We start from the raw sequence: 13,223 nt of genomic DNA, 5'->3' as shown, positions 1-13,223 counted from the left end.
AAATCTGCCAATTCGTAGGTTGTGCAATGCATAAATTAAAAATAACATTTTTACATATGCAAATACCAGAATTAGGACTTGCAAACAGTATTTTCCTTGTTTGCTTGACAAGTTGCAAGCTGAATGTCGTTTTCATTTTGACTTACATCTTATACTCTTCTGACTGTTCACTACCTTCTACAGTGTTTTTAAGCCCAACTATTTTCCGCACTGCTGAACTAATCCATATTAGTTCTAAACACCTTGTACCACGCATAACAGCAGAAGGATTACTTTTGCTTGAAGATAAAAATTTAAGCAGTATGTGCATCTCACACTGGCACTTTTTGCACAATATTTATCTTCAATAAATAGTACAGACTCAATCATAATTACTCAAACAAATAATAAGTTGTTATCACACAAATTTACAAAAAATGAAATGATTTTATATAAAGTCTATGCAGTTTATATATTATAAAGGATACAAAGTTTTGACAGTAGGTAGATTGTGCTCAACCTTATAAACCGGTGCCCCATTTTACCCTTTAACCTTGTAAAAAAACATACTTTTTCATAAAAAAGGAGGTAATCAAATTTTTCGTCTTTTCTAAACCTTATTAATTTTTTATTATTTAAATCATTTCTGCTCGTAACATTTTGGATTTAATCATTGACTTCAGATAAACATGTAGATGCTAGAGTCTTCTAGGGGCTAGTTTAACTTAGCTCAATTAAGCTAACAAAAAATATAAAAATAACAATGATAATCCAGTTTAAACATAGCTATGTTGTATTATATATACAATATTTTGGTAAATTTCATTATTGTATTAGCTCACTGACGTAGGAGCTATCATAATTAATGTTAGGTAAACATAACAAATTTAGTTAGCTAGTTACTTGAGACACTGCATGAGCTTGTATTACAAAGTAATAGGGTCAATTATCTTCTGCAATCAGTACTAGCAAATTTCACATTTATTTCAAATGACAGCGTGTTCATTATTTATCTTAGATGTTGTAATATCTTAGAAAAGGTTTGTACTAAGATTTTCAACAACAAAATAGAATTAAAAATTTTCAAGTTTTTAATTTGGTTACTAACCGTTCCTTTTTGTTTTGTAGAACACGATTCGATTAATCTTGTGAGCAATATACAAACAGATGAAGAGAATCCAGCTCCTTGCATTAACAACTCTTTTAAAGAGCTGCGTTCGGTAGAAGGTAAGGATAGGTACTTTTAATTGTATTTTTTCGTCAGTTTTTTGTAACAATATTGCTTACCTCATCCTTTATATGCCTCCGCATATAAAAATTGTCAATTGCTGCCAGTGTTAGAGTGTCAGCCTACCAATCTGAATGCGGTATCAGGGAGTTTTTCTGAAAAATCACATTTTATTGAAATCTGTAACCCTGACAACAGATAAACAGATGAACAGACAAGCACTGCTCTTATCATACAGTTGATTGTTTTCTTCTTTCTTTCAGATATACGTTGTATTGGTATTTTCCTTTGTAGCCTAGATTTTCTAGATTGAAAAAATGTATAAAATTAGAGTTGCACTTACATTAAAGATGTCCCCTCTCCTTAACTTGTCATAAAATTACCATAGTCTTGAAGCCATAAATGAGTTAAACTAATAGGAAAAAAATTGTTGACACCAACTTTTTATACCATTGATTACCACACTCAATTTTTAAATTTAATAAGTTGACTGTACAATTACACGTAGCAAACATGAATAGTACCAACAAATGGTTTTACAACATTTTAAAATATATTGAGAAATTATCAAAAAGCATCAACTGTTTGTTTGACTGTAAGTTAACTGTAAACACGTTACCAGTTACCTGTATCTTGTCTGCATTAATCCAAAGAACTGCGAAAACGCTTTCTTTTTCTTTTTGGGGAAATTTTCTGTGTGTTGCTTGGTTGTTTTCTAGTGTCTTAATAAATATTATGGTATTATGAGCATATTTAGATATAATTAATAGGAGTTCAAAAACTCACCACCAGTGAAAAAATTGCCTGGGGACACTGTCACACATTGACATGGGCGACCAGTGTTTAAAGGGTTAAGCACTCTGTCATGAAAATGCTAATCGATGTATGAATATAAATACAGGCATCGTAAGCAACATGGTAATAGTGATCTGTACAAACATGAGTTATTATACACAAAATATTAGTGTTAGTCATAAATGAGTAAAATAGATTAATTTAATATAACTGAAAAAGATGAAAAATCGGGAAAAAAAAGTTACTGTCCATCCCCAAGCTAAAAATACCCTTTGATGTTTGTAGATAACAACATACAAGCAACATATGAAATCCTCCCTGACGATGAGCCCTGCTTTGCACTCCAAGAGCCACCTTCAGAGTGTGTTGAATCTTTGAAACTGTATGTTATCATCACTGATGTTAGCTAAAGGTTTTCTGCCTCTTTATAAACATGAATTTCTAAAAGGGAATTTTTAGCACTTTTTAGTGCTGTTCCTTGATGTTTTATTCAATCAGCTGTGAGAACTAAATCACCGAAGTATTATGAATCATGTTATTTGGATATACCAAAAATATGTAAACATTGGTTAAAATAAAGTCCTATGAAAACTAAATTATCGGAAAAATTTTTTAAAGAAAAATGTGAAGAATACACAAAAACGGAGAACAACACTTAAATAAAAATTGAAGCTTTAAATATATTGTATTTATAAGTAGTGAAACAGTATCTATTTTAACCCTTCTACTGCCAACCATGTACAAATTTAGCTATCGGCCTAGTGCCAGCCAATTTACCGAAAATTGCCGATATTGTTTCATGATATGTATACAACATTTTTTCAATTTCAAACGCTATCTAGAAAATTTTTGTTATATATTTTATTTCGCCAACATTTTAACCGACACTGCTAAGCAAAATAATCAATGTATCTATACATTACGCAATGATAAAGCTATGTGAGACTATGATCGATACAAAGCTAAAAGATCCTTCACACTGCTCCTTACTCTTACAAAACTATTACTTTTACAAATATCAGAGTCAGTGCTGCTATTTTAATTATCTGTTTAATCACTAAAATTTGAAAATAAATCAGCTATCATGTTATTACCATAAGTAAGTCTCTAGTTTCTAACTGGCGAGGTACTTACCAAAATTTACACAAAAACTGTTCAGTTTTAGGTTAGAAATTCGCAAACAAAAATTTAAAATTGTTTCGTTGTTTTATGCTAATTTCATAGATAAATCTCTGGACAACACTATCAATATCATAAAAGTCTTGATGATAGTGAGTTATGTTTTCAACTATTAATGAAATTAAGTTACTACGCAGTTGCTGGGAAAGTTGCAAAAATGCGCCTACGGCGTTAGACCTCAAAAAACGCATAAATGTGTTTATGGCATCGAAAGGTTTACATTCTAATCATCACTAAAGTGTCAATCCTGAGCATTGAATTTTTTTATGATATACTATAAAGCACCAACACTAAAAAGTCTGTTTTAGAATTATTGCCAAACACGAGGTCAAGGATCTGTTAGTAATATATGCGCCTAACAGAATTGTCTATATCTGCGGAGAAATTACTGCAAGAGTCATTGAGGAGATTAAAGAACTTTTTTCAAGATACGAGTTTGAAATCAAAACAAAAAACGTAGTATGTGCTGGCGGAATCCAACACATATCATTGCTAGCTCGCTTCCAGAAGATTTTTGCAGACTTTCAAAAACGGGTCGTTCAAAAAGAAACTGAATCTGAACTAATAGTAACAGCTAAAGAGAAACAACATGATGGGAGTCAGCTTGAAGCAATGTACGCTATTGTACCAGCACACCTTCTACACAGTAGCACTAATGAAAGCAATCAACCCCTAGCTTCGATAAACCTCGTTGAACCAACCTCTCAGCAGTTCATCTACACCTTTGTTGAAGATGAGACTCAACCTTGCAACCTACAGGCTACTCCCATCTTCAAGTACAGAATCACAACAGAAGTCCAAAGTGATGAACAAGGCCGCTCGCATATGAATGATATCGCAGCTCTGAAGTTCGAGCAGAACCCAAAACAACCCCTTAATTTTGCTGTGAAGCCACTGCCTATTCCAAAGCAATCCTACATCAACTTTCTTGCTCGTAGGCAATCTGTAGTGATGATTGGAGGTCATTTGGGACGAATCGTTCCTTTGCCCATAAATATCGGAAACGATTGCTGGGCTCTTGGGCTTCACATTGCCTTTGTCATCCCTTCTACAGAGTCCAGCCAAGTGCAGAGGTTTGTGACTAGAATTGAAATAATTAAATAAAAATTGTTGTTTTACTTACAGCATCTTTGAAACATTCTGACTTGCCTACAGTTAAAACTCTTGCTACAAACTGGTCATACTCCTAATTAAACTACAGAATGAAGTATTGCTATATCAGAGCAGGGCGTAGCAATTTTTGTAGCTAGTAGTATTTTTGTGAGTACTAGCTGCTTTTATTGGATGCACAAAACTTTACCCAAAACTTACGAGATGCATTTTCAAACCTAACAAAGTATATTGCCATTTCTATTGAAAATAGTATATGGCAGAACTGCCACTCTGATTTAATGTCCACAGTGCTTTTCATTGTGCTTTTTTTTCTGAAAAGTTAATTTAATGCCTACCATGAGAGATTAAACAACTGACATTATAATATTGAGCACTAATTGAAAATCATCAGATTCATTTAGAATATAGATGGTGAAATTTAAGATATTTGCGCCTGACTGAAAACAGAATTCTTGGCTGTCGCTCAAAATGGGAATAAAACTATTGATGGGGTGTTAGTTAATGCATCACGTATATTTCTTATACATATATTTATAACATCCACCCAGATAAAGACTATGATCCCTTACAGCAACAATAATAACTGAATACAGTTGAAACCGCTGTCGAGCTGCTCTGTACTTGCTTGATGCCTTTTTTCAGGTGCTCTCAGAAGCACATTATAAAACTGCAATTTTTTATGTCTGTTTCATCTGCTAAGAATGGCAAGTCAGTTTTTGTGCGAAAGCTCATTTTTTCTGCATTTGAAAGTATTTATTAGAATTTTTATTGCAACAGTATTGCCTGTTTGTTTTCTTAGTTAGTACTCTAGATAGTCATAAATTCTTCTGATAGCTGGTTTACAAATGCAAGCTCATGACTAAAGATCTACTTGTTGTTAGATTATTAGGTACGTACAAACCTGAATTGCTTGCATCGAGATAACTTATAACTATAACTTTAATTAAATATACTAATGCATTGATCTGAGTTCTAGACAGTAACCTTATGTCTTTTTAAAAACTAGTTTCAAGCTCACTTAATTTATTTATTTGAGAGTCAATAAGTCAATTTGTAAAAACTACTAATTTAAATTAATTTTCTAGTAAAAACTTGGTAAACGTTATAACCCTACCATCGGATGATAATTTTATTTTTTGGTCAAAGATATACCAGCACTCATCAATACATTGTTTTACAGAGTAATACCCAGATCAATTAGGCAATGTGTTTTAGGCAGTTTTTATAATTTGAAAGTTAGGATTTCTGACTAGTTAAAAGTATAATGAGCCTCCTTAGATAACAACAGAGGTGATTCAAAAAAATTCATGACCTTTTCAAAAGGGCAGGCTATACCAAAGCGATCATATAGACTGGGTCAACATACAAACACACAGCCTCATACTCATGCATAAACACACACATGCAACTGAGATGCCACCTCTCATCTACTGATACTCGTGATCGCACTCTTCTTGTGGTCGTACAACCATGGTCATATTTGTACTTCTACTTGTGGTTTTTCCTACATTTGTTGACGCATTCAAATATAAGCGCTGATTAGTGTATCAAGTATCATTTCTATTTTAAGGTTTGAAAAAGGTGACTGTGGAAAAATTTTACACATTCAAGACAAAGAAGGTCATTGGATGCCAATCGCTATGTTGGTAGGGAAATATACAGTAGAAATACCAGAATATGGATCAAGCATTTACGTTGCTATCATTTTGAGTGAAGCGCTGAATGAAATCGAGAAAGACTTTGAAGACATCATCTCTGATATCCAGCTTCATCCAACATCATCTCTCTATTCTGGTATAGAGAAAGTTCTTATCAACTTTTTTGCACCGTGTCACATGGCAAATAGAGCCATAAATGTTATAGTGGTAAATGTTATAGTTATGTTAGTTAATCTAAAAATAGTACTTCACGTGTCAAATATTGCTTTTAGTGTTAGTTCGCTGCAATGTAATAAACAGGGCTCTGCGTGTCAAGTAATGCTTTCAATGTCACAACCTACCGTAGGTGTTTATTAATGTACCCAATGGCAGGTGCAGTCCTGCATAATAATATGATATTATATAGTATGAAATAATATAATATGATGTAATATAATAATGTTGTCACATTTTATAGCAGTTTTTGATGACTAGATAAGTAACTATTGCGACTTTGCAGGCATAGGTGGTAAATTTGAACAATTAAGAATTTGTTCTTCCAATGTAATACCATGTTTTTATGTAATTTATAAAAGGAAAGAATAAATTAATTTGTATTTAGTTATTTTAAGTGGGATAATTTGATTTGATATGCGAGAGAATTGACATAAACGCTTATATATGGTGGTGTATACGACTATAAATACTGCCCTGTTATAAAATTTTGACAGTTTTTACCAGATGTTGGCATTGTATAATTACTGTGGTTTTCATTCACCTACATACGATTTTTCCACCCTACATTTCCAACCCTTGAATGGATCAAAATCGTATTTTGAGGGTGCACTGTATATACATACAAACATACATACGTACATACGTACATACGTACATACGTACATACGTACATACGCACATACATACATACGTACATACGTACATACGTACATACGTACATACATACATACATACATACATACATACATACATACATACATACATAGATACATAGATATGTATGTACATATGTATATACATACATATGTATATACATATGTACATATGTATGTAAATAGGTATAAATGTATGCACATATATACGAATACGTATGTACAGATGTATATGCATGCATATGTCTAAACGTGGGTACATATGTATGTATATATGCACATAAGTATATGCGAATGTATGTATAGACATATGTACGTATATGCACATATGTATGTACAATTGTATATACATACATATGTGTGTAAATATGTACATACATAAGTATATGTACGTACATATACAATTGGTCATATTTACAAGTATGTATGTACATACTTACATACATTATGTATGTACATACTTACATACATAAGTCTGTATGTATGAAAGGACGCATGCACATATTTACGTATGTACGTACATATACATTCGTACATACAAACAAATATTACATACATGTGTATATGCACGTACATAAGCATGCGAAAGCACATAGGTATACCTACAAACGGACATATGCTTAGGTTAGGACGTATGTATACCTATGTACCTACATATGTATACATTTGTACATTGATATGTATACATACATATGTACATACATATAAATACATACACAGATGTACATAAATTATACATACATATCTATGTAAATACATACGTACATCCAAAAAAGCATGTATTTGCATAAGTATTTGTGCATATGTACATAAGTATACATACGCATAAACACATACATATGTATACATACATACATGTGTATGCATTTATACATACATGTGCATACATAAATAGCAATATACACAAACAAATGTACCTAAAACATATTTATACATCCATACATAAACACGTATACATCCTACATATACATATGCATATGCATATACATATGTGAGTAAGTACAGTGAAACTCGGATAACTCGCCCTCGGATAGCTCGAACACATGGTTAAGTCAAAGTTTTGTTTGATCCGTTCCCACGCAATGATAAATTGCTTAAGATAACTCAACCTTAACTTCGTTAACTCGAACAGTTTTTTGCCCAATGGCTACCGAGACGGTTTTTATCGCTTTAGAATATCACTTTATTCCAAGCCTTAGAGATAAACATTAACTTTTAGTAGTTCTTAGGCATCATTATTACCACTATCGGCAAAATATTTTCATTAACGACTTTTCTAAAGGTTTGCAAAAAAATCAAATTTTACCAAACATCCGCTTGGGAAAAGCCCTCCGCAAGCAAGGAGAAGCGAGGTAACCTTCAGATAAACTTAAAGAAAAATCGGCAAAACTGGCTTTTTTTAAAACGCTCAAAAGAAATATATGTCTTTTTTTCTGAGCGTTTCCACCGCGATCAGGTTTAGTCTATTTTAATCTGAAAACGTCCTGGCAGTCACATCACCTAAAACCAACATTATCAAGTAATAGGAAAATATTTATACTTTCTGATAAAAATTGTTAAAACATTAAATGAGAGACCCCTTAACCTGCAACAAGCAAACAATGATTTTGATTTATATATAGTTTGTAAATGTACTGATGATTACATGCACTTGTGACAGTGTTCTCATAACTTGAACGCTCTGATAACTCAAACACTTTCTCTCGGACCCGTGAAGTTCGAGTTAGCCAAGTTTCACTGCATATGTATGTACGACTACTTACACATATATACATACACCACATACATACACCTATGTATGTTTTTATACATACATATGTATATAAATGCCTATATACATAGACATACTTACATATGAACATGCATACAGATGTATACAGTTGTACATTCATATACATATGTACAAGCGGATGCATATGTGTTAATATACATGTATACGTATGTGCACATTTATGCATACAAGTACATACACAAGTTTACATATGTACATATGTATAGTTATGTACATATGTATAAATGCGTACATATGTTCACATATGTATGTATGTATACATAAGTATGTGCGTATACAAATGCACATGGATACATGGGTCTACATACATAATGCGTGTGTACATACATATTCGTAAGTACATACATATACATACATATGCATGCTTACATATGTATGCATACAAAAATATGTAGATGAGCGTACATATGTATATGTAGGTGCATATGTATATCTACATACAAACATATTCGAAAATGCATACGTATAGGTACGTACATACGTATACATAAGTACATACGTATATGTACATACATATGTGTATATATATACATGTATGTAGATATACATGTATATGTATACTTTTGTATACATACACATACATTTGTATACAAATATATATATAAGTATACATACGTACCCATACGTACCCATACATATACATGCGTACCCATACATATACATTTGTACACATAAGTATACATAAATAAACATATGTATACAGACATATACATACATCTACATGTGTGTAAAAATGTGTACATATGATGCAAAATATATATAATTACCTACATTCAAGCATATATATACATGCATACACAAGTGTACATGTGTACATACATACAGTCATACTGTTCATAAACTTACATGCACACAAACACACTTACATATAAACATGCATTAATACATACATATATGTATGTGTATGTACATATATATGTATAGTTGCACACATGCATTCATCTGTATATATGCATGCACCAAACATACATATGTGTACATGCATGCAAATATGATCATACATGCATACATACTTACATGCATACCTACGTGTACATACATACATACATACATGTATGTATATGTATGTATACATGTACATGTATATATATATATATATATTTATAAATATATATATAAATACATAAATATATATATATAAATATATATATATATAAAAAAATTGTTTCCTCACCCCGGATACCCCGTATGGGTGGTAAATTCTGCTCTAACTCGGGTCTCCTACCAGAGACCTGGGAGTTTGAGCACTCGTCTCAAGATCTTAGCTGTTCCCAATAGCGCACGTTTCTGCAACTCACCTGAGTTGATTGTTGTTGGTATTTGGGCAAGCCACATTTTATGCGCCGGTGTTATTGCGCCCGGTGTTATTGTTATATATATATTTATATATATATATATATATATATATAAATATATATATATATTTATATATATATATATATATATATATATATATATATATATATATGTATATATATATATATGTGGGCATCCAAGCCTACATCCATATCTATACATGCATGCATACATAAATGGGTCGCGGTCACAGAAACCATGATTAAGTCGCAAATCACGAAGTTGAGTTATCCGACTTTGAAGTTGCACCAACTGAATTAATAATATTTGTAATGATTTTTGTAAAACATGCATCTGGGTCAATCAAAGAGTGATGTTTGTGAATCTGAAGTCAGTTTAACCAATAGAAGTCTTTAACCATTGGAAAAACCCCATTAAAACTGTTGCTATGTTAAACAGGATGTACTGAAAAATGGCATCCTATAAATATAATCGTTTCTTTTTTGCCGATTTTAAAGATAACTCTGAAATTATGGACACTTATAATGAGTACTTTGGTATTTCAACTGATGTCAAAAGCAGTGAAAGCAAAGGGAATTACGATGATATTTTCCTAACGATTCTTACAAGATTATTACAATATTTAATTATAACAATAGTTATTCGATTTTATAAGATTATTATCAGATTTAATTATAAGAATAATTATTCGAATTTACAAGATCGAAGTATATTGTGACCAATGGTGTGCAATATGTTACTGTTGTTATTTTTCTAATGATTTTGTTGATGATTTGGCTGTGCCCGATATCGCGGAACTGCCAAGCCGTTTTTAATATCTGCAAAATTAAGTAATTTATATTTATTATCTAATATAGATAACTCAAAATCTTACAATCCCGATTTAACCATGGTTTCTGTGATTATGACCCAAATATGCATACTTGCATGCATACATACATATATATTTCCCCAAATTTTTGTTTGTGCATGTGTGGGTATTTCTTTATGTACATCTATAGCTAGGAAAATATTGAATTACCTGCTCACTGTTTGCTGTATTTTAATCCCTCGCGATTACAACTTGATGGAATTTTTCAGCTAGAAGTAGATGGTCTAAGTGCTTTCAAATGCTTCATTTTTCAAACATTCTGCCGAGGTTTTTGCAAAGTGCAACATTACCATATTTTATTTTCACCTCTAATAAAGCGCTTCTCTAGGTGAAGTGATGAAAAATAAATATTTTACTGTGTTTATGCATATGTATAAGTGTGTGTAAGTTTGTGCAAGTGTGTGTGCCTGTGTGCTTGTGTGTGCCTACATATGTGCATGCATGGGTGTGTGTGCACGTGTATGCATATGTGTTTATGTTTAAGAAGTGTATGCATATCTATATGTGTGTGTGTGTGTTTATGTGTGTACGCATACGCATGTGTGCATGCAAACGTATACGTGAGTATGTATATGTGTAAAAACATGTGTATACATACATGTATACATATATGTATACATTCATGTATACATATGTTACACGATCTATACAATAAAACTAAATATATTTGGTGCACAGCGTCACTATACATATGGTTTATTAGGTTTGGCATCGATAATTTCTTTTTGTATAGATGATGAAACTGAGCAGAGTTCTGAGAAATACCTTTGCATATCAAGTGAGGAAGAGTTCAAACATAACAAGAAAAGGTACATAATTGTCTAAAATATTTACAATGGATTCATTAAAAATACAATCATAAGAATATTTGCTAAACACAGTTTGCATGAGCTAATTCACAAAAAGGCTTTTCTGAATATGCAGGTGCATGTTTAGTAGTAAAAGGGTCTATTATACATACCCTTGCTTACAAGAACTAATCGTGTGGTTCTTTTGAATGAAAGATCCTTATGAGTTACTCTAGGAACGTTATTTAAATGAGTCAATATTAATATTGCACGACATTAAGATTGATGAACCTGCAATCATTAGTCAGACCATCTGTTACAGGTTTACTTCACTGATCAACCTAAAGGAGTTGGAGGTCAAGGACACCAACTTGGCTAGCGGTGATGTTAAAGCTCTAGAAAGACTTACATCATTGAAGAAGCTTACGCTACACAGATGTAAATTTCCCAAAATCAGGTCGGTTTGCAACCAACGAAACAATGGACAGTCAGTTGATTGATTGGCAGTAAGTTGGATGGTTTAAGCAAGTGATTTAGAAATACGCTATTAAAATTACAACCTCGTTATTACTGTGGTATAAAGAATTAATTTTCTACGAATTTAAAGCTATTTGTTTGTTCAAACTGTTGAAGTTAGAATGTGAAAATGAAACAATAGGCAGTCGATCAGTTTAAGCAAATAAGTTTAGGAAGTATTGTTAAAACAACTAGTCACAGATTGTCGGTGTCTACTCAGATGGGCGCCATTTTTTAAAGTAATTTTTAACTTTTTCGCTACGAAAATATTTTTAATGGCTCTCATCTAATGTTAATTCTGTCACTAGACCGTTATAACAACCTTATTACCTTTACAAAACTATTAATTGCTAATCAATAGGTAATGGATTTTCCAAACACGTTGCCACAATAACTCTGGTTAATATACTGTATGTCGAAACAAAACAGAACAGTCTGTCAGTTTTCTTTGTTAACTTTAATGCAAAAATAAACAGTTCTAGCTTTTTGAATATCTGTAAGCTGATCTACAAATGTAAAAACCAAGGATATAGCTATATCAGTTATCGTAAAGGTCATTTTATCAGTTATTTTCAATCAGATGAAAGTTTTTCTACATGAATTACTTTGGACTGATTGTGTAATGTTCTGCCAGAAATAATGTGCTAACCTAAGACTGTTTCTTATAGATTTGGTTTACTAACAAATCTGGAAAAGTTGGTTGTCATTCAAAAACTGGATTCTGATGCTCTTGTTGACATTGGCAAATCGAAGTCATTGGAAAAGCTCACCTTGAGTTTTGGTACCCTTACAAAATTTCAATTCGGGTCAGTATGTGTATAAACTTGATGAAGTTTTTGTATAAGCTACTTGATACAGCTACAAAAACGTTGCAATCCAATTTTGTGTTGTTCAACTTTAAAGCTCAAACTCACCACATATAATTTTGTTTCTTCCGCTACTTGATTATACGTTTGGTGAATAGTGCTGATTACACAATATCCCATAGCCAAATCCGCTGAAGAAAAATTGGAGAAAACATACAAAAATGTATGAAGTGCCAAAATAGTTTGTTTACAAAACACTTTACTGGGTTTTCATTAATTTTTGTAAAAATTAAATTCATGAGCATCATGAAC

General features: G+C 32.1%; 1 protein-coding gene across 1 annotated transcript in view; it reads left to right on the top strand.

Moving 5' to 3' along the window:
• LOC137398754 (uncharacterized) overlaps positions 1-13,223 on the top strand; it is a 98,024-nt gene that overhangs the window by 11,818 nt on the left and 72,983 nt on the right. The window contains exons 6-13 of the mRNA XM_068084939.1: positions 1,015-1,019; positions 1,108-1,206; positions 2,288-2,384; positions 3,490-4,254; positions 5,865-6,088; positions 11,535-11,610; positions 11,912-12,046; positions 12,774-12,911. Of these exons, the coding sequence (XP_067941040.1) occupies positions 1,015-1,019; positions 1,108-1,206; positions 2,288-2,384; positions 3,490-4,254; positions 5,865-6,088; positions 11,535-11,610; positions 11,912-12,046; positions 12,774-12,911 (1,539 nt within the window). The remainder of the gene's footprint in view (positions 1-1,014; positions 1,020-1,107; positions 1,207-2,287; positions 2,385-3,489; positions 4,255-5,864; positions 6,089-11,534; positions 11,611-11,911; positions 12,047-12,773; positions 12,912-13,223) is intronic.

Source organism: Watersipora subatra, chromosome 6 (assembly GCF_963576615.1).
Source record: "Watersipora subatra chromosome 6, tzWatSuba1.1, whole genome shotgun sequence".
Classification (NCBI taxonomy): domain Eukaryota; kingdom Metazoa; phylum Bryozoa; class Gymnolaemata; order Cheilostomatida; family Watersiporidae; genus Watersipora; species Watersipora subatra.
This window is presented reverse-complemented; position numbering and strand designations above follow the sequence as displayed.